Source organism: Taeniopygia guttata, chromosome 33 (genome assembly GCF_048771995.1).
Source record: "Taeniopygia guttata chromosome 33, bTaeGut7.mat, whole genome shotgun sequence".
Classification (NCBI taxonomy): Eukaryota; Metazoa; Chordata; class Aves; order Passeriformes; family Estrildidae; genus Taeniopygia; species Taeniopygia guttata.
In genome coordinates this window covers 2855137-2880289 of record NC_133058.1, presented here as the reverse complement: position 1 = coordinate 2880289, position 25153 = coordinate 2855137, and the positions used below count along the sequence as shown (strand labels likewise).

At 51.0% G+C, this 25153-nt stretch overlaps 2 protein-coding genes across 3 annotated transcripts in view; one reads left to right on the top strand and one right to left on the bottom strand.

The window, feature by feature from the left end:
* Positions 1-25153, bottom strand: part of LOC140681273 (uncharacterized) — a 319254-nt gene that overhangs the window by 257874 nt on the left and 36227 nt on the right. The gene's annotated exons all lie outside the window — the stretch shown is intronic.
* On the top strand, positions 13142-22441 carry LOC140681228 (uncharacterized). Its single transcript, XM_072920689.1, has 3 exons — positions 13142-13169; positions 15063-16218; positions 22219-22441. Exons 1-3 carry the CDS (start codon positions 13142-13144, stop codon positions 22439-22441), a joined length of 1407 nt encoding a protein of 468 aa, XP_072776790.1.

Here is a 25153-nt window from a genome sequence, read left to right as displayed (position 1 = left end):
CTGGATTGCGTCATCCATCCCTGCAGGATGATCACCTTTGTCCTGAGGAAGGTACGGTGCCATTCCATGGAGGTGGATCCCCCCAGCTGCCCGGGTGGGCTGGAGTTCTGGGGGGATGGGGTGGGACAGGGACCCCACTCTGAGGTTTTGCTACCTCTGCAGGCTGTCGCAGACAGAGAGGAAGAGATGGAGGTGGACATACAGAGTGATAGAGAGGAGGAGATGGAAGTGGATGGAGAAAATGCTGGAGAGGAAGAGATGGAGGTGGACACACAGATTGATATGGAGGAGGAGATGGAAGTGGATGGAGAACAGACTGAAGAGGAAGAGATGGAGGTGGATGTGGAAGAGGAGATGGATGTAGAAATGGAAGAGTACGCTGAGGACATGGAAATTGATCAAGAAGATGAAGAGGAGGCCATGGTCCTGGGATGAAGACCGATGCCAGCAGCAGGACAGGTACGTGGTCCCCACAGGACGAGTGGGTTCCCTGCAGCCAGGCTGGGGCTGGGCTGGGTGGTCCCTGCTCCAGCCACACAAGCCCCATCCCAGTGCCTGGGGCCCAGCCCCCAGACCCAGCCAGCCTCAGCTCTGGCAGCAGGGTCCCACTGTGCCAGCCTGGGGACACACGGAAGAGCCCTCTGTGCCTGACTGGAGTGACCATGGCACCTGCTTTTCTTCCAGGACTGATGGAGATCCCGGGCAGAGATGGCACCCTTTTGTACACAGTTTTTAGAGTTTGTTGTTCCCTTTAGGATATAGGTTTTAGGGCTTTGTTTTGTCTTCTGTAAATACGTTTCAAGTATTGTTAGATATGTTCTTAGGTATATACGTTCAATAAATTATTGTTATTAGAAATATTCTTACAAAAGTCAATGTGTTCTGTGTTTTCATTGCTGTTCTTCTGTAAATAAACAACCCTGATTTTTCACACCCCAGTTCTCTTTCCATTTGCTTCAGACACAGGCAGCATTGGCAAAGTTGTGGTTTCCGCTTGCTCCAGGTTCCCAGGGCGGGAAGTTCATGGGGAGCTGGCACAGCCACCCCAGGAGTGGGGGTACCTGCACAGAGGGGTCCCACTGACAGAGGTCACTGTCTCCTTGCAGTCTCTCTGGACACACTTGGTAGCTGCAGGGGCAAATCCCAGCGTGCCCGGTCCCGTGGGATCCCATGTTGGGACTCAATGTCCCAGCCAGGGTGAGCACTGCTTGTGGCCCTGGGCTCAGCATGGCAGGCCTGGTGCTCACACCACTGCAGACCTCAAGCTGGCCATGCACAGCTCCGTGTTTCTCCCAAAAATATCACTGCTGCAGCACCTGGGGTTCCCCAGTGCTGGCCTTGTTATCCCTACTGCATGGAGGATCGCATGGCATGGCAAAGGATGGATCCCATGTGGCATCCAACCTGCCCTGATCCAGGCTGGGCATCAGCAGGGGAAGGTGCAGTGCTTTGTCTGCACTGCAGTGTTTTACTTATTAAAAGCCGCCCTGAAAGGGATCCCAGTACATTCTCTCGCTAGGGGAGGAAATAACACAGCAAGAAAGGGCTGATGTGGAAAATTAATCTCATCACATCCCAGGGGCTCACCAGCCCTTTCCACACCACTCCTGGATGGAAAGCTGCTGCAGGGACCTGAGGTCCGTGCTGGGGAGCAGCAAATCCGAGTGTTGAGCAGGCAGGGTGCCAGCAGCTGCTCCTGCTCCTCCTCTGAGTCACTGCCCCCTTACCTTGGCGAGCAGAGCCAGGAGCACCTGAGAGCAGCTCCAGCACCCGAGAACGTCTTATTTCCTGTTACTCCAGCAGCACACTCTGATTACACATTCTCCCCCTGCTGCTAATTAATTAAATAAAATCAGGAGCACGTTAGCAGATGCAGAAGGGACTCACCGTTGGCACACGCTGCCTCTGACCCCCTCCACAGCAGCCCTGAGGAACAGAACTCTTTTTCCTCAGCATTTCAGGGCTGGTGTTCCCCTTCTCCCAATTTTTGCCCTGTTTCTGGCAGAAGGCACCAAAAAGAAGTTACTTGCATAAGGAGGGAATGTGTTTTGGGCTGATTTTGGACAAAAAGCTGGGTCAGGCCTCATCCGTCTCCCTGAGGCCTTGGGCTGCCACGCTCTGGGTGGGAGTTTCTGCAGCAGCACCCGATCCTATGCAAAAAGCATTAAATGCTCTGATTTCATCTCACAGCACTAATTACTTCTCACAGGGCCTTTGATGCTGCTGAATAACTCATTAAATTCCCTCTGACCTGCCACAGCTTTGGCTGAGGGCACAGGGCCCTTGCAGGCCCGGGTGCCTCATGAAAGCCACCTCAGTGCCACCACACAGGCAGCGTGTGGCAGGGCAGGCTCATCCAGGACACCATCCACAGGGTGCAAAGAGAATGGAAAGCTCTGTCAAATGTGCTGTAAAATCAGGCAGAGAAATTGTCCTTGACCAGCTGTCTCTCCAGGCCCTGCTTCCAGGGCTGGCACCAGCAAATGGGCCCTTGTGTGAATAGATCTGTCAAAGCCCACAGGAGCAATTCCCATCCCAGCCCTGCCTACTCAAAGTGGCATCATTTTGGTACCTGACTATTTCAAAGGTGGATGCATATTCTCTCTAATTTGCTAAATTGACAAATTTACTCCTCTCAGGAGACAGTCTCATTTCCATCTTCTACCTCTTTAGCTTTGTACACTCAGTCTATAACATGAAAAGATTTTACCTTAATTTCTTCTCCAGGAAAGAAGTCATCAATCTTTTATTTGTGGCACTTTTATTTGGCATGTTGACTACAAAAATCCACTGCTCATCACATCGAAGGTTCATCCAGTAGTGCCAATTACTCCAGCACTGGAAATCTATAGTGGGATGGGTGGAAGGAACAGGGTCAAAATGAATGGGTTTTCTCAGAGGAAAAAGCAGAATCTGGGAAGACAGCACAGCTTTAAATTAGGATATCTGCTGTGCACGGCAAGAAAAAACACAAGCCATTCCTCATCCTGTCTCTGGATGTGATTGAACCCACTTGCCCCCAGCTCTGGAAGTGTGGTGCAGAGTCTGGTCCTCACTCCCCTGGCAAATGACAGAGATGAGCAGATCTCAGCCTAGAATCCCTGTGGATTGACAGCAAGAACTCCTACAAGATGTAACTCATGTGTTTGTAACAAGCACAGCATCCACTGGCAGAGAATGTTTTGCTCTTCATCCTACCCACTCTCCAGGAATTTCTCTAGGAAATTCCACTCTCTAGTGTGGATAAACAGTAGAGATGGAAGGTTCTGTGTGCCCCAAAAGTCATCAGCCTCTTCATCCCACAGCTCTCCCACTCACAGCCGTCAGTTCTGTGCAGAGCAGGCACAAACTGGTCACTACTGGCACTGCCTGTGGTCTGAGCTGGGAACTGTGCATCACCATCAAGCTTCAAGTGCTTTCTAGTGGGAAGTGTTTTACACAGTTCCCTACAGATTCTGGTTCTGGGTCAGTCCCACAGCAGCTCTGGGGAGTGTTTAGGTCAACAGGGTCTCCCCAGGCTGCAGCTGGAGCTTGGGGCCTCCTTCCAAACCACAGCACAGTAAAAATATGTACTAAGGTCACAATGAAAAATCCTCTGCTGAGCCTTCATAGTATCTGTCAACTCCTAATTCTGATTGTAAAATGCAATTTAGGAAGATCAGACTGATCAAAATCAGGACATTTTTGTGGATTTTTGTAAAAATGCTTTTTGAAGCTTTAAGATGGAGGGAATTTCACCAATGTCATTATTCCTCTTACAAGATTTTCAGCAACCTGTTATTTTGACTTTCCACTCTTATCTCCTGCCAACTTTTACCTGCCCAGAGCCACTTGTTTTGCTGACAGCTGCCATGCCCATGCGCCATTTGCTGGGCATCACCTGCATGAGGCCTCAGGAGCTCACTGAGGAAAACTCACTCCTTCATATTCTTTGCAGAGCCAGGGAAGATCTTGCTTGCTCAGTTGGGCAGCGGAAGAGTTTTCTGTTCAAACCTACTCTGTGTAGCATCACTGATGTATTTTTGACTCAGAGAAATCTGTTTATTTTCTGCCCTTAAATAAGGAGTGAGCAGCTCCCTGAGTAACACCATGGCAGAGGAAACACAAACAGGCTGTTACTCAAACAACATCTCTGAAGGGATTGTGCTCTGCTTTTCAGATGAGATTAAGAGCTCAATTACAGTAGAGAAAGAAGCTTTCATTAAATCACACACAGAACATAATAAGGACAAATTACAAAGCTTCAGAAGCAAATCTGTGTCAGACTGCTGGCTAAGGAGGCCTTCAGTGGTTTCTCCTGCCCTTCTGAAGAAATGAGTCCTGCACACCTCATCTCACCATGCTTTTGAGGAAAGCTCACAACCAGAATCCTATGAGGCATCCAATTCTTTGAAAGGTATAAGCAACTACCCCCTCATGATTGTAATGAGTGGGGTGAAGCCCCGGGTTAGTGCTGATGTGCACAGGTTAGAAGTGCAATAGTTTGTTCTGCTAGCCCAGGAAAAGCCCAGAAGCTCAGTGTTGTCTCAGTCCCATACTGGTCAGAGAAGATGACGTGGAGTTTAAAGAATTTTAAGGGTCAGCACCTACAGGATCAATCAACTACCCAAAACCAGACCCTGGACATAACTGTTTAATTCCAGCATTCCTGCCATACTCTCCTGTCTCCATGCAAAAGCCTCCACCAAGAAACCTGCAGATAAGGAGGTAAGGAAAGAACAAGATTCAAGCCCCTCACACAGAGGACAGAGTTCAGAGACCTTCCAGCCAGAGGGATCCCTCCCTGAGCAGCCAGGCTGCCCAAACTTTCAAAATCAAAGATCCAGTGTGCAAATCCCAGGCACACGAACCACAGGCAGAAATACCCATTGGCCTCTGGATTTGCAGGTGACTGTACAAGTGTGAACCTGGAGCTGAGGGATTGGATGTTTTTCCCTCCCAGGAAACCCAAGGCACTGCATGGCAGAGCTCAAGGTGGACAGCAATTGGTTACACGGCTGCCCAGAATCCTGCACCTGGGAAAGGGGAAGTCCAGGTTCAGTCACAGAGTTGTCACCACTTGATTTTTCTTCCCTTGTTATTCTGCTCTCCTGGAATATATTATGGTTAATTAAAGGCACTTCGCTAATTGGATTGTAAGCAGGTGCTGGTTAACAAAAACAAGCCACTGTTCCCCTTTGAAATGCCAGACAGGAGATTCATTAAAATTCCCTTTGAAAAGACATCCCCAAACTCCCTGATCTGTTGATGAAAACAGTCAAGGAAAAGTTAAGGAAAAAAGAACAAACAATGTTTTTCAGGAGGTTTCACAACTCAGGCAACTGCAACCCCCATCGAGCATTAGGATTGAGGATTGGCATTCCCACACCAGGAAACCTTTCAAAGACTCATAAACTTTCATTGAAAAGCAGTTCCAGGATGCACAGAGTTGAACAACAATCCCATGAAGACAGAATATTTCCATCAAGGCCAGGATGAGATGAGCAGGAGAGGATGACTGGGGCTCTTCAAAAGCCAGACCTCAGAGCTGAGGCAGCATTTAATCCTGATATCCCTCTAGTTATCCAGAAAAGGATCAAGACATGTGAGGCAGCTCAGAAAGCCAGAGTGCTCAAAACAGCAGCATGTACAGAGAAGGAAGAGGAAATACAGCTGGATACTTCCTAATGCTCTTCTTTGGACTGACCTGGTGTCTGGTGCAGTGAGTCACAGAAAACTTGCTCAAGACATGGGTGGCAGAACTGAAAATGCTCACTGATAAGCAACAGAAAAAATTAAGAGCATATAGAAGTGAGAGTAGTCACGAGGACCTGGAGAAGAAAGAACCCCAAAAGGCCAGACAGGATGTAATATCATGCATAATGAGAGTAAAATACATGTTGCTATTCATCATGTATCCAAAGAATTACAGAATAGTTTGGGTTGAAAGAGACCTTTAAAGTTCATCTGGAGCGACAGAGGATTGATAGCAAGAGAAAAACAGTATCTTAACTGCCAGGGGAAACTGTATTGAAAGCAGCCAAAGATTAGAGCCAAAACAGCAACATCTTATCTTTGAACTAAAGACTTATCAGTAACTAATGCTGTCTGCCACTGGGGGACACACTAAACCAGAATCCCTCCATGCCAGTTTTCCCATGCTGTGCTATCAGAGCTCTCCCTGCTCCCCAGCCCCTGCAAGAACTGGACTTTGTGATGTGACCCCAGCATGGCAGCAGCCCACATGAAACTCCACCTCAGAGAAGAGCAGCACCACTTCTCCAAAATAAGAAAGTTTTTACCAGAACATCAAGCAACACTAAACTTCTCTGGGTAGCACTGGGTGCAGGATAATTAGGGACAGAAAAGGGATGTGTCTGTGGAGCAGAGAGCTGGTTTAAATTCTCATTAGGTTGTTAACAGCTGGTTTCATTAGTCTGCCTACAGACAATCATAATTACTTAGTGGCTACTGCAGGGTGAAATGCCATTTCAGTTTATTAGCATTCTCAGAGCTGGAAACCTGTCAGTGAAATTATTTTTAAAGTAGTATGTAAAGCTTGTCTGTTCTCGAAGAACTGTCAGACTGATAGACCGGGGTGTGACATTTATGCCCCAATAAAAGGAAGTTTGAATGCAGTTTAATAGTGCTTGAAATGTTCTGCTCTGAGAAACTCTCCCCAAAGTCCAGGTGGACCTTTCTCCATTGGAACTCATAGAAATTAGCAGAAGCTGTAACTTTGGCATTACTTTTACAGGAGCATTTATAGTCCAAGGGTCAAGACCAAAGCCATAAAATGCTGCTCAAGCCCTGAGCTTTCTCAAACCAGAGGTACACTTGAATCTAAAGGTCTGTCTGGAGCCCAGGACTACTACCTTTGCTCAGTAGAATTCTGTTACAAAGCTTAGCCTGCAATGAAGGTAAATCTTTATGTTAGCTTAGTTAAATATTCCCCCTAAACCAGGATAAATTATAATTTCCCCACTATCATTATTTGTCCACTCCTAATTACTTTTTCTTCTTGCCCTAAGCACCATCCTTATTCATACAATAGGTTTGATGGTTCCCATTAAATTTATTATTTTACAGACATATGTTGGATTAAAGTTTACCCAAATGAGAACTTTGTCCAGCTCCTGCCAGAACTAATGGAGAAGATATTTCAGTTTATTCAAAGCAGTTGTTATCTCAGAGAGAGGATCATGCCTAAATTAGAAGAAAAGTTCTGCCAGAAAGAGTATTCCTTTGCTTCCCCCAAATATCCACTAAAAGCCCTCAGTCAGGTAAGAGCTTTTTAAATAATTTCCAGTATTCACTACACGGCCAATTATTAAGAGAGCTCTGATCCTGCAGTGCAGTTAATGACCATCTCTGACATATTTCTTACATGTAGTTTTTTCCCACATTTCCTTCAACAGTAACTGACCAGGTGCCTTGCCCTTTTTATCTCCTCTTTAACCCATTTACTCTCATCCTCCATGGCACAGCAGAAGATGTTTCCAGCCTGCACCAGCCACTATTTCACAATTCACCCATAAAATCACAATCTTTTACACTTCCACCTCTTCATCTTCCCATCCACGGAGGGGAGCCAAGGTCAGCCAGATGCAAACGAGGTGTTTGAAGCTGAGCTGTGATGAGGCAGTGATTGCTTGATGAGCACAGGAGGAGGAAAGGCCTTGGCTGTGCCTTGGTTCTTAAATCATCCTCACTTGTGCAGGGAAATTAAGGGCAGAGCAGTGATGCTCCTCTGACCACTTTCCCCATAGCATTTTTCCTGTCACAAAGTCAAAGGCAGGCAACTCACACATATTCTTTTACTCTGACTCCTGCTGGGACAGGGAAAAAATAGGATAATAGGAAAAAAAAAAACATTATTAGGGATTTTCATTGTGTGAGCTCAGGATTCCCCACACTTTTGTAAAGGGGGAATGTTCATCAGGCAAAGGCTATGAGAAGGAGCTTCAAATTGTCCAAAATCCCAGTAAAAATACTTTTTCCTATGGAACCCTTCACCAAAGCTGGTCCCACTTCAGGCCCTTTATACATCCATTTCCTGATGTGCATCTCCCAGTGGGGTGTTCCCAATGCTCCAGGAACCCAACACAAACCTTACAGCCCCACACAAACACACCCCAAGGAGCTGCACCCTTCCCTCCAAACCTGGGTACCTGCCACAGCCACCTCTGTGCTGATCTGAGCCTGTTTCTCCCCAAAACAAGGTGCTCAGTTTATCCTCAAAAAAGATAAAGGCCAAGATAAAATAGAAAGGATTTCAACCTTGAAAAGATTGACAACAGCATCCTTGTCTTCTCCAAAAAAGCCATCATTTCACAACTGTAATCTCCACACTGAGACTTTATTCCCTTAAAGTGTCCAAGTACACAGGCAGGATCCAGGAAGGCACTGAAGTGAGTCAAGTTTAACCCCAACGAGCTCTCAGCTCCCTGTGAAAGCTCAGACAAGCAGTAGAGAAAGAATTAATGCTCCCATTTCTGGCATCTAACAGCCACAGGGCAAGTGAAAAGTTCATTTTAGAGAATGAAGAAAAAGCACTAAGTAATAAAAGGTGAGAAAAATCCATCGCTCCAAAAGGTTAATGAAGGAAAAGCACTTGAAGAAAAAGAGGTAGATGGAGGAAAAAAAAAAAAAACCACAATTGAGAGTGTCCATGACACCCAGAGCCAAAGCAAGCCCAGGGGATCAGGAAAGAGGTAAGCACGTGCTCCAAACAACAGCAGAAATGTAGGGAGAGCTCTGGAGGGAACAAAAGAAAGAGGCAGCCTGAAGAAAGGAAGAAATGCCTCACCACAGAGTGTTTTGGTTTTTTTTATTAAGCGTCTCTTATATCACGTGGTAGAAATTCAGAAAAACAAAGGTCAGGAGAGGCATGGTTTATTTGGAACATTCCTGGAACATAGCAGACAAGATATATCCTTGTGCAAATTATTCCCTGCAGCACTCACATCTTTAATTGCTGCTTTTCCTCCTCCTGGGGAAGCAGGGTTGCTTTATTTACTCCAAGCAATATTTTCTCCCTCCTCCTTGGCAAAGAACAAGCTCCCATCTTGGCAAGTGCTCACTGGTTTACTAAATGCTCATCACACCCATGCTAAGGAGAGTGGAGCTGGTTAATTTATCACTTGCTACAGTGATTAACTTGCCCAGCTGCCGGGTTCAAGAGCCCCAGAGTGCCTCAGGTTAGAGAGGATCACAGAAGGAAAAGCTCCATTGAATTAAGCTGCTGCCACACTGGCCCTCTTTGCCTGTCAAACACATTCAGCTGCTCTGGCACTGCCCTGTGAAAATCCCCCTTAAAATACAAGTGAAAATCCCTCATCACCTGTGAGGAAGCACAGTTGGGTTCTGCTCAGGGCATTTCAAACTACGTGAGGTATTTGTGACCTCCCCTTGCAAAGGCAGCATCTCAGGAAAACCAAAAGTTTCTTTTCCTGCACTCACCATACTCAGGACACCTTCCCCTAGACCAGGTTGCTCCAAGCCCCATCCAACCTGGCCTCGAACACTTCCAAGGGTGACACAACCACAGATTCTCTGGAGCCTGTTTTGCTCCTCGCCCCAACTTAGCAGCCTCAGAGATCAATTTCTATCAAATATCTACATTTTTCTAGGAAAGAAAGATGGCAAACCTTGTTTGCATCTGACTTTGCAAAATCAACACGAGAACTTCGGACAGACTTTTCTTATTTTTCCCCATTTGGTGGAACATTTTCATTCTGTTGTTGTTTGGAGCAGTATTTTAATATATCTGGCTGAGGCTGCTTAAAATAGTACATCTTAAAGAAGAGACTTGTGTGAGGGGTGGAAAACTGAGCTCTTGCACATCCAGTGCTTCTGTTGTTGGAAGATTTAAATCCCACCTCTCACCTGGTGCTGTTGCCACTCTCCAACAGCGTCTCTCCCTCTCCAGCACACAGCCCACTTCTTACAGACACAGATCAAGCAGAAATCTACTACGGGTGTTGGTTTTTCTTAACCCATCTGGTTACACGGTTAAAACACATAAATGCACTGATTGTCATTGAGAGAAAGCTTTCCCGTGGAGAAAATAGTCATTTTGGTAGCACACTTCGATACACCTTCGGAAAAAGCAGAATCAGCACCAACTCCTAATACCCCTGCTGAGGAACCCTGCCCTCCTTGGGACACCCAAAGCGGCAGACCTCGAAAAAGGAGGGGGAAAGTCAAGCTTGGAGTGGAAAAAGAGAACATAAGTACAGCAGCCTTTAAAAGTGCCTGCACGGAGCAATAGTGGGAACCAGTCACATTTCTTCTTTCCTTGCTTTCTGTGATGACATAAATATGAAGTAAAAACACCTTAAACAAAAGGCAGAGCTAGGATTTTACAGGTCTTCATTTTGGCAGGTGCATGACAGACGCCTCTTCCGGGACTGCGACGGAGAATGGCAGAGAACGGAGGCAAAAGGTGCCGGAGAGCCCTTCCTGTTCCCTTCAGCCCCTGCAGCTGCTCCGATGGTTTCAGGGCACTTGCTTGGTTCAGCACTAGATAAAAACCTTAGGGCATGATTTTCAAAACTACTGCCCATCCCCAGTCTGAGTTTCCTACATTCCTGGATACAAATGAGTGGATAGAGAGAGGGCTTCTTTCCAAATGAATTTAGCCATAGATACCTATTCTTTACCAATACCTATAAAAACAAAACACGTGCCAGGTTTTAGTATTCTACACACACCCCTCCCTGGGAATTTTGGGGCAGCTTTAGGTCCCTCTGCGGGACGGCACCCAGCGTGACCCCCCCCCCCCTCATTCGCCACCCATCCACTCCCCCACCGCAGTGTGCCTCCCTCTTCTTGGGACCCTGGGGTGCCCCAAATGACATCAGAGCCCCGAGTCTTCACCACCTTTTCCTGACCCCCAAAGAATGCACAGAACGAGTCCAACTGCCCTGGACAGCAGCCCAGCACTCCCTCCCAGCCCTTTCCACACCTCCATCCCCCCCGAAAGGGACTCTGCCGCAACAAGAAAGGGGGGGCAGCCCCCAGAAGGCGTGAAGCCCCCGCCCCGCCTCGCTGTCGCAGGCCAGGGGCAGAAATTGGGAGCGGCAGAGGCGGCGGGGACGCGGCACGGCCGGCACGGCGCAGAGCGGGGCCGCTCTCAGCGCGATGGTGGCGGAGCCGCAGGTCCGGCAGCGCCGGGCGGTGTCCGAGCGGCGCGGGGGGATCCGCCGAGAGCTCCGGCCCCGGGCGGGGACTCCCGCAAGGGCCGGGGGGCGCCGGGCTCCGGCCCTCGGGGCTTTATTCTCCGCGCCCCGAGCCCCGCGGCTGCGGGGGAAAGAAGGGAAGGGGCGGCAGGAAGAGAGGAGGGAGAGCGGGGCATGCGGAAGGGTGGGAGGGAGGTCGGGCTGCGGAGGAAAGCGGGAAGGGAAGGAAAAGGCCGGCAGGGAAGGAAGAGGGACGGTGGACAGAGGAGGGAGAGAGGGGGAATAGAACGAAGTAGCGGGGCAGGGACAGGACGGAGTGAGGGCAGTGGGAGGTCGGGTTTGGGAGGGAGAGGAGGGGACGGTCTGGGGGTCAAAGAACAGAGATACGGGGAGGAGGAAGGAAGGGTAGCGGGAAAGGGAGGGAACGGAGCTGCTTTGGGGAGAGTGGGAAATGCGGGAAAGAGAGAAAGAAGAGGAATACGGGGAGGAGGAAAGAGGGGCAGAGAGAGGGACAGGAGGGGGAGCCTCACAGAGCCCCGGCTCCACCCCGAGCCCGCCCCGGCGCCCCGCCCTGCCCGGCTCGGGGCTCTCCTGCTGCCGAGCCCCGCGGGCGGCCCGGCTGTCGCACGGAAATGCCCCACGCAGCATTAGACAAAGCAGTTTCTGTGTTAAACCCTTTCTATCCTAGAAGGAGATAACTTCTCTACCTCCTTCGTCTTCTCATTTTTCTTCTTTAATTTCAAAATCAGATTTACAAAAACCTACTCCTAAAAAAGACTTGGTAAGTAGTCAATAAAGTAGTCCTGTCAATTTCATAACCTAAAGGTATACTTATGTTTTCACAAAAAATAAACTACATGACAGTCCTACTCACTGTGTCAAACCTTATTTAAAATACTCACAAAAAAACCCCAAGATAAATAGTTCCACAACCAAAACAAAACAAGCACCACTAACTAAAACCATCCATCAAAACACATTGTGTTTATCAGTCACCAATCCTAAAAAAATCTCTAGGATGTCCGGGGAAGGGAATCCACATCAGGTACGAAGGAAGGCGGCCTCCCCTGCTGGCAATTTCCTGCAGTCACCGACCTGTGGCCCTTGCCCAGCTACAATCAAGAACACCAAACATCACTGCATGATCTGAGCTGCACAGCAGCCACAAACCCACGAGTCTGCTACTCACCATTCTCCTAAGAATGCTCGGATCCTCGGGCCGCTTCGGCCACGCCCTCGTGGCAGGGTCTGCCTGGGAAATGAGGAGACCAGGAGATGCGGCATTCCCGAAACTCAAGCGCACCCTGGCTCCCACTCACTGCTTCCCTAACATAAGGTCACCCGTCTCATGGATGATGGGAAGGCAATGCAGGTTCTATTTCAGGATTTTAAGTGGAGTTTTGATCCTGTCCCTCGCAGAATACATCTGGAGCAGGTGTCCAGGTATGAGACAAAGAGAGACAGCGTGTGCTGGCTGAAGAATGGGCTGATGTACTGGTTTTCAATGGGATAGGAACCATTTTCTTCCCAGGGAGCGGCAAAGAGCTGGGTTTGGATTCAGGACCGGAATGTGGTAGACAGCACACAGATGGCTTGGATGTTACTGAGGAGGGCTTGACCTCCTCAAGGAGTTGCAGTGTCACATTGGACAATCCATGTCCCATGCTGTGCCAGCAAGGAGGTGAGACCATCAGCATTCCCCTCCTCATCCCTGTGTCCTTCTTACAGAAGAATCTTCCACCCACTCTGCTCCAGAGAGCTGGCAAGTGCCCATAGGGAGCCCCCTTACCCCTCCTGGGGCACTGCGGAGGGCGGGGCTGAGGCAGGGCTGTGATGGCACAAAGGGCAGAGCGCTGGCGTCGGGCAGGGCTGTGATGTCCCAGGGCTGTGCTGGCCGCAGCACTGTGACACCACTGTGACATCACCGCGCTGTCGCTGGGTGAGACAGGCCAGCGCCGGCAGCTGCCAGTGCAGTCGCGATGGGACGTGCTGGAGCCATGGGTGACGGTGACGTCCTGGTGACTGCGCTTGTCCTGCTGCTGGCCGCCGTGGCTGTCTGGTGGGCCTTTGGCCACCGGCAACCACGGAGCCGGAGCACACGGAGAGTGAAGTGGAGCAAGCGCCCCAGGGCCCGGCCCAGAGGCTCACGGAGGAAGCGAGGAGCCCCTGCGGCTCCCAGGTTCCCCAGGCCTCGGGCTGCTCCTGGCGAGCAGCCACGTGCTCCCACCAGCCCCCTGGGCAGCCCCTGCGGCTGCGGCCCCTGCCTGGCAGTGGCCCGGGAGCTGCAGGAACTGATGCTGCAGCTCTGGGACGGCAACGGGACACGTGCGCCGCTCTACTCTGGGATGTGGCAGGCCTTGTGGAAAGAGCTGAAGGAGCTGCTGGAGCGAGGCCACCTGCCCTGCTGTGCCTCAGCCAGCTCCTCCACAAGCCTCCATCCCTTCCAGAGGCTGCTCCCAGCGAGATTCTCCATCCCTGGGAGAGCCTCAAGGCCTGCAAGGATGGCACAGCAGGGGGGAGCCACCACCATCCATGCAGGAACCTCAGGCTGTCAGAGACCCTGCACCCTGCCAGCAGCCTCTGCTATCTCTGACAGCCTCCATCCCTCGCAGAGGCTCAGTGAGACCTGTCAGCCTGCAGAAGGAGCAGAGCCCGCGGACAGGTCTCCCAGCTCCCTTGGACTCACGGACGTCAACGACACGGGCGCAATCCTGACCCTTTACGTGTCAGGCGAAAGCCCACAAGTCCAAATGGGAGCCCAGCCCGATGTGGGGGAGCCTGCTCAGGAGCAGCTGACGGGGCAGCAAGTGTCCTGGAGCCAGCTGTGGTCATCCCACAGCGGCCAGGACAGCCAGGATGCTGTGCTGGTTCTGCCAGCTGGAAACAGCCCGAGCCTGGTGGTGGAGACGAGCCTTCAGAGGTTCCTCCATCTGCAGGAAGCTGCCCCGAGACAGCCCTCGAGTGCCACGAAGGGCTTTCTAGTAGCAGGTGAGATCTCCTGAGGAGCTGCCTGAGGCTCCGCCGGGGCTCTGGAGGGGCGCGGCCAGGCCAGGCCAGGGCCCCTGAGAGCAGCCCAGTCGCTGGCTGTTTCCAGTGCCTTCGATGGCCCAGCTTGAAAACGCCCTGTCTGCTTTGCAGCCGCTCCTGGGTCTCCCCCGTGCCAAGCCTCGGGCTGCAGCCCCGGCCGTCGGCAGGAGCAGAGCCCAGCCCACGACGCCGGGGACAGCGCCGGTGCCGCCCTGCCCCGCTGCCCCGGGGCTGCCGCAGCCGCCTGTGCGCGCTGCCCCGGCCCGGCTCTGCCGCTCGCCAGCCCGGCGGCTGCAGGGCGGTGGCCGCTGCCCGGCGCGCAGCAGGAAGCGGGTGAGAGCGCGGCGGCCCGCGGGGGCCCGGCCCGCTCCACTCGCGGGCACTTGCGGGAGGGGCGGGTCCTGGGCGCAAGGCTGATGGCTCGCTCTTGGCCGCAGGGCAAAGGAGGCAGCGGCAGGAGCGGTACCTGCTGGGCCCGCAGCTGGGCAGCGGCGGCTTCAGCACCGTCTTCTCGGGCATCCGCCTCTCGGACGGCAGCCCGGTGAGTGGCCGCGACGGCCGGGCCTGGGCGGAGGGGCAGCGGCGGGGAGGGGCAGGGCTGGAGCTCAGCCCTCCTCTCCCCATGGCTCGCAGGTGGCCATCAAACGCGTGGCCCGGGAGAGCGTCCTGCAGTGGGACGAGCTGGTGAGCGAGCGGGGCCAGCGGGACAGAGCGGGGCGTGGCGGGCAGGGAGAATCCCGGGGCGGGCTCAGCGTGCGGAGCCGCAGCCCCGCGGGCCTGGGCACGCCGAACAGCGGTGCCGGGGCCGGGCAGGGGCAGCCCCGAGCATCCCCCGGGCGGGAGGAAGCGCAAGCGCCTGGGAGGCTGCGGCAGGGGGCACTGGGGCATCCCGGGCAGGGCGCAGCACAGCCCCAGGCCTGCAGCAGCAGCAGCAGCAGCACCTGCCGCAGGGACTCATTTTCTCCTCCTCACAGCCCGACGGCACCCGCGTGCCCTTGGAGGTGGTGCTGATGGAGAAGGTGGGCTCTGGCTGCCAGAACATCATCCAGCTGCTCGACTGGTTTGAGCTGCCGGATAGCTTCATCCTGGTGCTGGAGCGTCCGGGGGCATCACGGGATCTCCTGGAGTTCCTGCAGGAGCAGGACCAGGGGTTCCTGTGCGAGGAGCAGGCGCGCTGGCTTTTCTGCCAGGTGCTGGAGGCCGTGCGGCACTGCACCGCCTGCGGCGTCCTGCACCGGGACATCAAGCCGGAGAACCTCCTCGTGGACCCGGAGAGCGGCGACCTGAAGCTGATCGACTTCGGTTGCGGCACCTTCCTCCAGGAGCGGGCCTTCACGGACTTTGCCGGTGAGCCCATGGCCTGGGCCCTGCTCCCGGTGCCAGGCACTGCACGGCCCCGTTCCCTCCCGGGCCGCGGCCTTCAGCCGGCTGCCCTTTGGCACGGGGCGGATGCCGTGCCCCAGGAGGCGGCTGCCGGCCCTGACGAGAGAGGGGGCGGCAAAAGCGGCTCCCGGCCCCTGGGCTCAGCGGGCCCACAAGGGTCTGGGCTGCTCTGCTGGCCTTCTTGGCCTCGCAGAATGGTTTCCTGCTTTTGGCCAGCTGGCTGGGGGATGCGGGGTGGCCTCGGGGGGGAAGCTGTGGCCGCGGGCACAGCCCCTGCCTCGGTCAGGAGGCTGGTGCCAGGCTCTGGAAGGCAGCAGCCTGCGCCCGGCCAGCGCCGCCTGTCTCCCCTAGGAACGCGCGTGTACAGCCCGCCTGAGTGGACCTGGCTGGGTTGCTACCACGGCCACGCGGCGACCACCTGGTCCCTGGGCGTGCTGCTGTACGTCATGGTCTGCGGCAGCCTCCCCTTCCAGGACGACCAAGCCATCGTGCTGGGGAAGCTCTTCTTCCGGCAGCAGCTCTCTCCAGGTGGGTGTCCGGCCTCAAGCCGGCGGGCTTTGGCAGTGGCGGCGCACGCCCGGCGCGGCCCTCACGCAGCTCCGCGGGACGTGGATCTGCCCTCACGGGCCGGCCGCAGGAGGGGCCCGTGCCGACGGGGTCAGCGCGGCACGGGCGGCCGGAGGAGGCGGCCGCGTCCCGCCGTGCCGCTCTCCCGCGCGGGGCTGAGCCGGTCGGGAGCCCGGCACGGCCCAGAGCGCTCGCGGCACGGCCCGGGCCCCGCGGGTGACGGGGGCAGCTGGGCAGGAGACTTCTGGCGGTGACCGGCGCTTTCTGGCTTCTCTCCCCAGAGCTCCAGCACCTGATCCGATGGTGTTTGGCCAAGCACCCTGCGGACAGGCCGGAGCTGGAGGAGATCTTGCGCCACCATTGGGTGTGGGGCCGGCGTTTTTGATGCCTTGCCGGAGCCTCTGCAGCACCCACTTACCGAGTCCCACGCAGGGCTGAGGACCCGAGAAATAAACAACAAACCCATTTTGGTGTTTCAGGGCTGGTCCTTGTCAGCAACTTCAGCTAAAGAGCGATATTGGTGGGGAAAAGGGAGATACAGGAGTCCTTGGGAGGCCTGAAACTGCTAATGGTGGTGGGGGAGAGCCCAACAGACTCCTCCTGCATATCCCTATCCCTTACACAGGGGAAGCCCTGGCTAAAATCCAGGAAAAACCGCGCTGTGGATCCAAGGATAAGAACCAGGATCTGTGTGGAGATCGTACCTCGCGGGAGGCCATGGGGCCACCCCTTGCTGAGGGGTTTAACATTTTACAAAGATGGGCCATCGGTCTTCAAGTGCAGCCCTGTGGTGTTCTTCCACTAGAACTCCTGTGGCATGCTCCTGTTCAACATCCACACAAAATTCAAATTCTTTTTCCCTGTCTGGAAGGGCTAGGGCAGGAGACTCAGTTCATCTGCCTTTTAACACTTTAAAATTCTTTAAAAATCTTTACAATTCTGCCGGGCTGTTACTGGGCAGGGATGGCAGTGTTCTAGGCAGACATACGTTGCCCCAAAAGACCTGCCTTGAACAGGAGCTCAGCAACAGGCTGTGACCCCTTGCCTTCTCTCCCTTGAAACAGGGTGTTGCTTTTTAGACACCACTTGTCCCGGTGGCTTCGAAGTCATTTGGAGAGGTTGCATATCTAATTTTCTGCATTTCTGTGGGACTGCTCACACTTCTGGCTTTACTTCAGCATAGGTCTTCTCTGACATTTGACACAAAGTTACAAGGGCCGTAGCTTCCTCATCAGCTTTCACAGTCATAATTGACATTCCCATTTTAGCCATCAAATCCCTTCCCAGTAAATTGTAATCACAGGTAGGGAGAAAAAGAAATTCATGTGTGTCAAGCCTATCAGGCACATTTACCAACAGTAGTAGTGGCAGTATTTTCCCTGGACTGTGTTGGCAGAAGAGGAGGCAAGGATGTGCAGAGCCATTGGTCCCGAGGTCATGGCTGTGGGGAGGACGAGAGGACAGTAGGGGCATGTGGTGAGGTGGAACCTGGCAGCATCTTGCCCATCCAGGGCACCCTGAGAGCCAGCAGAGCCTGGCCTGGCCCTCTGGGACCAAATGCCTTCCCTCCCTTCCCTCTGCCCCCTCATTGCCTCGCCTCCCTGCCCTGCTGGGCTCTTCTCACTGCCTCCTCCTTGACCTCCTGGCACGGCCACTTCTGGACCCGGGCTGGCCATAACCTCTGGACAGGGTCATGGCCAGCCGGACGCTGGGATTTGGCACCTAGTCAGGGTTGAGAGATCCTTCCAGGCACTGAAGCAACTGGGAGACCAGTTGTTGTGGGGCCACTGGAAGGACAGGTGTGGCCACCACGCTGGCACTGGGGATGGGAGGTCACTGGGACCCCGTGTCCTGCCCACAGGCTTTCTCCCAGCTCTCCAGGGGTGTCTGACACTCAGCTCGGCCCTCCGTGGCTCTGCAGCCCACCAGGGCCAGCAGAACCCTGATGCCCAAAGCCATGCCAAGCATGGCTTGGCCCACTTGGAGTGGCCGAATCCTGTGGGAATTCGGCTCTCTGAGCACCCTCTCTGCTTTTAGCTGTTCCCAGTGTCCTTGTCCCACAGACCCTGGCTCTGCCAAGTACCACTGGCTTCTCTGGGTGCCAAAGGATTTCCAACAAGAGAAGGACAGTGCTGTTACAGTGATCTTTCATGTGGCATTGCCTGGGACAACTTGGACCAGAACAATATCTGTGACGCTGTGGCGTTGGATGGGTGTCTTGGTTTAAAAAGACAGGAGTCTGTGAAGGAAGGCAAAAGCCTCCTGTGAAATGGAAAAGGTAAACTCCCTCCCTCCGAATTACAACAATTTCAAACATAAAAGGCCCTCAGGCAAAGATATGGAAATGGGAATAACAGTTCTTTACTAGGAGAAAAACTAAATAAAAATAATAATAATAATAATGTAATTAGTACAAACAAAACTAGTGGTAGAGTCAGAAACCTGACACCCTGAGGAGTCAGGGTGTTGGTAGTGGTTCAGTTAAATGGTGGCTGTTCTTCCTGGAGTGGCAGATGAAATGCTGCTAAAGCGGTGACTTGTAGAAGGGTGTAGTTTTCCCTGAAGGTCTGGTAGTAGTTCAGCTTGGCCTTCCTCTGGGAACCTAGCAGAGAAGAAAGCTGCTTCTCTGGGAATCCAGCAAAGGGCTGCCCTGGTGTCCCAAAAAGTGCTGATTTTTTGCAGGTAGGAATGCATGGCTCCTCCCTCTGGGTGGAGCATCTCACAATGGGATGATGCAATTTTACCAGTCACGCAGTGAGTCATTCCATGGCCCATTAACAGAAGATAACTTCCCCGAGGGAGACATTGTTCTTGGAAGAGATAAGAAAACTGCCCAACCTCCAACAGATGGCAAATTGAATACATGCTTATCTTACAAGCCAGGACAATGGGATTCATCCCAATATGTCCCAACAGGAAGCCCCTAAATCCTCTGCCCAAGGTCCTGAAAGACAAGGAGGTCCACGCTGGCTCAGTGTTCTCTGGCCCTTTCTGATCTGACAGGAAGGGATTGGACTCTCCAGGAAACTCCAGCCCTGATAATCTGATCTTGATAGCGGGAAAGGCCATCATTGGCACTACTGGGAAGTGATGGAAGGACAGTGCCAGCACCTGGCCAGGGCAGAGTGAGATAACAGAGGGGAATGTAGGAGAACAGATTATGGGACGCAGGGAATGGGGCTGCAGCCGAGCCTCATTCCCAATGAGGTGCAGCTGTATAAGACAGGTGAACAGCACTGAAGGAAAAGAAGCACGGAATGCTGATGGTTATTGACCAACCACAAAAGAGTAAAAGGGCACTCAGATATTACGCATGTGAGGGAAAAGGGTATAAAAGTTTGTAACTGGGGAATAATAAAATGCTGGTGCTTGAAACCTTTCATGGTGTCAGTCATGAGTCCGCAGTCAGGGAATTTCCTGTCTGATTGATTATGCCACTACCATGAGGTCACCCATCTCATGGATGATGGGAAGGCAATGCAGGTTCTATTTCAGGATTTTAAGTGGAGTTTTGATCCTGTCCCTCGCAGAATACATCTGGAGCAGGTGTCCAGGTGTGAGACAAAGAGAGACAGGGTGTGCTGGCTGAAGAATGGGCTGATGTACTGGTTTTCAATGGGATAGGATCCATTTCCTTCCCAGGGAGCAGCAAAGAGCTGGGTTTGGATTCAGGACCGGAATGTGGTAGATAGCACACGGATGGCTTGGATGTATCTGAGCGGGGCTTGACCTCCTCAAGGAATTTGCAGTGTCACATTGGACAATCCATGTCCTTTTTCAACAGTCCTTTGTGTGTCGAGGGCTCCCAGGTAAGAATTTGAAAAGAAAGTTCTAAAAAACCCCAAACCACAGAAGCTTGCATGGCTTCAAGATCTCAAGTACCAAAAAGAAAAGAACCGCTGACTCTGCCTTGGTCCTCTTGAAAATTTGTTCCTTGTTGGTTTTGTGTATGTGTGGAGGGGGAAATTATTGCTTGTGTCTAAATCAGTCCCATCCTTATCCCCTGAAACTGGAACAGGTTCCTGCCATCATGGAGCCTCACGTGGGTGCCGTGGTTTTGCTCCTGCAGTCGGGGCCTTTTCTTTTTGGGGTCTCTATTCCCCAGCCAGCACATTTGTTACCTGAACAGTGCTTCAGCAGGAGAGAAACTCGCATGTCAGGAGCTCTCAGGTTTGGGAGTATCCACCCTGAGTATTTCAGGTATCAAACCTTGGAGAAAAAGAGAAAATTTTCTTGCTACCCGAATACTTCTTGTAAGAGCAGCACCTGTAGTATGAAGTGTTGAAGGGCGAGTGTCTTTCCTTCTCTGGAGTTCCTGAGAACAGGTGGTGTTCATTTTACCTGGAATTTGATCAGATACCAGCCAAATTGCTCATTTTAAGTTAGATAATTAGGTCTTGGCTGTAAAAGAACAAGTTGCATTTTCTGTTTCAGAGTTGTATTCTGGAAATATTACAAAGTGCTTTCCGTGTCACCAGAGCTGCCTATGAGCTGACAGAGGATCCCAGCCTCCTCACGTGGGTCCTGCACAGCTTAGAGAAAAGGCAATCAGCAAAGTACAGGAGAAATGGGAACAATTTTCCTGCCCACAGTAGAAGAATTCTGTGGCTGGGGATGAAAGCAAGGGTGACAGACATGGAGACAGGGGTGCCAAGGGCTGCCCTGGCAGAACTTGCTGAACTCTGAGGCCTCCCTTGTGTTTTTGAAACCAGAATCAAGACGCTTTCAGGTTGTGGTAGGTGGGATGATGGTGGGGGGCTTTGTGATTTGGAAATCACTGCCTTGAAAAAGCAAAATGACACCTTGTGCTGGTGTTTTTACCTTTTAAATTTCAAGCACCCCCAGTTCCCATCCTCTCGCAGGACCACCTTCACAGGAAGTTGCACAGTAATGGATTTGAGCTGTCTAGAACATTATTTCTCCTCCCCTTGCCTCTCCCTCACAGAGAATCTCTTCTGCTAACATAGAGTGCCCTGACAAGTTCAGGCAAGTGCACCAAAAGTGCACTAGAATATGGTCCCCCTTAGGAGATGGACCAGCTGCTGATGAGGATCTGCCTTTCAAATGTGGTTTTCTTTTTCTTTTCTTTTCTTTTCTTTTCTTTTCTTTTCTTTTCTTTTCTTTTCTTTTCTTTTCTTTTCTTTTCTTTTCTTTTCTTTTCTTTTCTGTTTTTCATTTTGTTTTGTATTGTAAATGCAGGCAAAACCCAATGGGAAGAAATGACAATGTCTGACTCAATTCAGAAGGCTGAATGATTATTATAATTATGCTACAATGGATTAGTATACTATATAAAAGGAAGATCCTAAAAGTGCATACTACTTTCTCTGACTCTTACTCTCCCACAACTTGAGACCCTCTCGCGAGAGTCCAGACACAGGTGGGTTGGATTGGCCATCAGGCTCAAACAATCCTCACCAGAATCCAATCAAGCACTCACTCCAGGTAAACAATTCTCCAAACACGTTCCACATAGGAAAAACAAGGAGCAGAAATAGAAATTGTTTTCTCTTTTATTTCTCTCCGTGCACCTTTATGAAAAATCTTGAGAGGGAGAGAAATGCGCTTACCACAGTTTTGTTTTTCGGGTTTCTGGAGAACAAGGTGATAAATAAAATTATTTTCTTACTCCATACTCTATGGCTAACAAATTTAGAAGATGAGAGAAAACAAGAATCAATCCCAGGAGAATAGGAAACTTCTTCCTATTCAGCTTGTAAATGAACTTCTGTGTGTTTTGGTCGCGTTTATCAAACATATTTGGTAAGTTCTTTGTTTTGTTTTTTGTTTTAGTTGGTTTGCATTTCATCCTCTGTCCAGTTTGAACTTTATTAAGGTCAGGAGGCTTTCTTTATCTCTGCTAGATGGCTTTTTTCACCTCCAGTTTGTGTGTTGAGTAGTGAATTTGGATGGGATTTCTTTGACAGGAGGATTTAGGTGTTTGAATACACGGGGAATAAAGTAAAATGTGATGCCCAGTTGCTGTCAAATCCTTCGTCCCTAATTCCTGGCCATTCTGACAGCAGGGATTAAGAGCTGTAGTGATGGTTTGCATGGCACTCGTGTTTTCCTTTGCCAGGACTAATGTAGATCTGGCCAAGCTGAGTGGGTTGTTCAGCACCCTCAGCTCTGTGCTGCAATACTGTGCTGTTGTTGTGGAGGCTTTTAGGGAGATGAGGCATTACACAGTTAATGAGAGCGTCCTCTCCAGCAGGGAGCTGCTGCTGCTGCACACATGGAGCCTTGTCAGCAAAGAGCTGCAGCTGCAGGAGGACCTGCGGGCCCTGGCTCAGAAGGACTGAAACAAAGAATTGCTCAGTAAGTGCTGAAATACTTCCAGCAAGGTGTATTTTGTTGTAGCTGTTTCAGGCCAGCAGTTCAAATGAGGCAAACTTCTCTGGAAGTAGGACTAACACCTTCTGTCTGGCTGATATACCTTGAGGGAGGAGGAAAGGAAAGGGAAAGACATTTTTTGGATCTTCCTTGTGGTGATTTTGAACCTTTGAACACAATTTGGAAGCTTTGGGGAAACGCAGTTTATGAAGGGAAAGAGCTTTAAAATGAAACTTAGTGGCAAATCTTGAGTCAGGCTTTGAAAAGGGGTATTTTTAATGAAATCTTAAGAGAAGAAGCAGTGCCTGGAGGCTTTGTGCTCAAAGCTGTGAATGGGGATCTGAAAGAGATGTGTAAGTAAAAACAATAAATAAGTAAAGCAAGTGAAAGTTAACAGTTGGTGTCTCTTGTTGTCACCAGTTTTGAAGAAAGGAAAACAAGCCAGGACTTGTGTGACTTCTCTTGTTCTCTTTGTGAACAAAAAGTGCAAGGAACTTGGGAGTGGGAGTTCTTAAAGCAGCACTGGTTTCCTGCAGCAGCAGCTGCTTTTGGTGCACATTAAAGCTTCTGTAGGTTTGTTTAAATGTTCTGTATCAGTTAAGAAAGTGTCATGTATTTAGGGATTCTGTAAAAGCTTTAGCTTTTCTACAGTTCCTTCACCCTTTAAAACTCCTCAGAAAGATGTGAAGAGGGTTTGTGGAGTGATGCCTGTAACTTAGTGCATGTGTGGGTTGTGTTGCTCCAGGCTTCAGGAGCTTCTCTCGTGCCCAGGCTGGGTGGTCCAGTTTGGAACAGGGTTCCAGCCTGGAGTCCCTGGAGCTGGACTCTTCTGAAATCTCTGTGCCTATCAGCAGCGGTGGAAGAGGATGCGGACAAGACAGGTGACTTGTCTTGTTCTTATCACTTATGTTACAAGGCAGTGGTGGGAGACACTAGGAAATTCCATGGCTTTTTAAATCCATTCAATCAGTTCTCCCGTATCCACCCAGGCTCGTGGCTTCCCAAAGCAGAAGCTGTGTCTTTGGTGGGACGGGGGCAGGAGTGGGCAGCACAGAGCGTGGCCACACTGTGAGGTTTTCTGACACTTCAGCACTCCCACTCCCTCTAAGAAACTTCCCTTTCAGGGACTAAAATGGAATAAAAGGTGTGAAAGAAATATAATTCCAAGAGGGAAAATAGTCTGCAAAAACACCCAGCTCCACGTGGGCCTGGATGCTGATCCCTATTGCTGGTCAGTGAGAGTATCTGACAGGTCAGATTTCCTACTGCTTTATTTAACAGGAAACTGGTTTGTTCCTTCTTGTGAATAGGATCGTTGGCTTTGCATGGGCAAAGCCACTCCAGATTTTCCAGCTAGGAAAAGAGTTAGGGAACTCTTTTAAAACATAGTCCAGGAGGTACCAAGCAGCTTAGCTTGGTAATCCTGTGGGGAAATAGAAGAATATCTGTTCTGATTTTTGTCTTCTCTTTTTCCCACAGCTGTTTCTGTATTCCTGACTTCCATTTACATTGGAGACATGTGGCTTGGAGCACAGGAGCCAGATATGTTACTTACTCATGTCAGATTGATCTGCACTAGTGCAGATTATGAGTTACAGGGTGACTCAGACACTTGGAAACAAGGGGAAGAAACTGTTATGTCTCTTTGCAAAACAATTTGGCTCCATCAGGGCATTAATTCAGGGAACTAACACTTCACCTTTAATGTTCTTCTCTGCTCTGTCCTCATCACCGTGAGAGCCTCCTGAGCTGTTTTCATATAGACCTACCTAGTTTTGTCAAAAAAAAATTAGTATTTTATTACTGGGTGCAAACTCGGGGGAAGATTTTATTCATCATCTCACACTGGGGCATTAAAGCTCCAATGTCCCTTTTCTTGAACAGTTTGAGAGACAATATTACTTTACTGTAAGTTTTACTACAGGCATTTTTATCTTTTTGAAGAACAAAAAAGATTGTTTGTGCATGTGTCTCAGCAGCGGGCCCAGCACAGCCCGGCAGGTTTGGAATTTTCTTTGCTATGCTGCAGGTGTATTCAAGACAGCATTCCTCTTTGCTTGACAGAAGGAAGACAAAAAAATAATTCTTAGCAAAAAAGGATGTTTTCTTTCCTGTCTATCAAGCAGCCAAATGCCACCAGCTAGCTATCCATATTTTAAAATCAGCTGGAGAACTTGCATCCCAGGGACCTGGGGACTGTCTGAAGAGAGCTCTGGCCAGCTCTGTTAGCTGTTAAGCACCCCTGGAACAGCAGAGAAGAGGCTGGAAGAGTTCCAGTGCCCCAGTACCCAGAGACCCATCTGGTCAGGGCAGGTCACTCTTAGGCAGTGCTGCGACTGACCTGGGCCCAGGCAAAATCACAGAACTGGAGCTGAGCTAAGACACAACTGAAAAAGTCTTTCAAAGGACAGGGAAGCTAATTCCAGACTCTGTGGGTTTGGACAAAGACAAGTGCAGTGACAATGTCTGATATAATTTTCTGAGGGAGGTGTGATTGGAAGGATGAAGGCAGCTGCACATCTGTACTTTACTGTGAGGGTGCTCGTGCCCCACATCCAAATACTGAATGGAGCTCCTCATGGTAAGAGATCTGTCTGGAGCCAGCAGGGAGCCCCGGGGCCCTGGACTGAGCCTGTCCCAGAGCAAGAAACTTGGATGAGGGATGAGACATGCAGATCTTC

Excerpts from the sequence above, each read along its gene's own strand:
- LOC140681228 (XM_072920689.1), top strand. The coding sequence starts at position 13,142 with ATGGGACGTGCTGGAGCCATGGGTGACG. Across the intron at positions 13,170-15,062 it reads TGCTGGAGCCATGGGTGACG|GGGGCACTGGGGCATCCCGG; the intron begins GTGACGTCCTGG and ends AGGCTGCGGCAG. Across the intron at positions 16,219-22,218 it reads GCCGGCCGCAGGAGGGGCCC|GACTAATGTAGATCTGGCCA; the intron begins GTGCCGACGGGG and ends TTCCTTTGCCAG.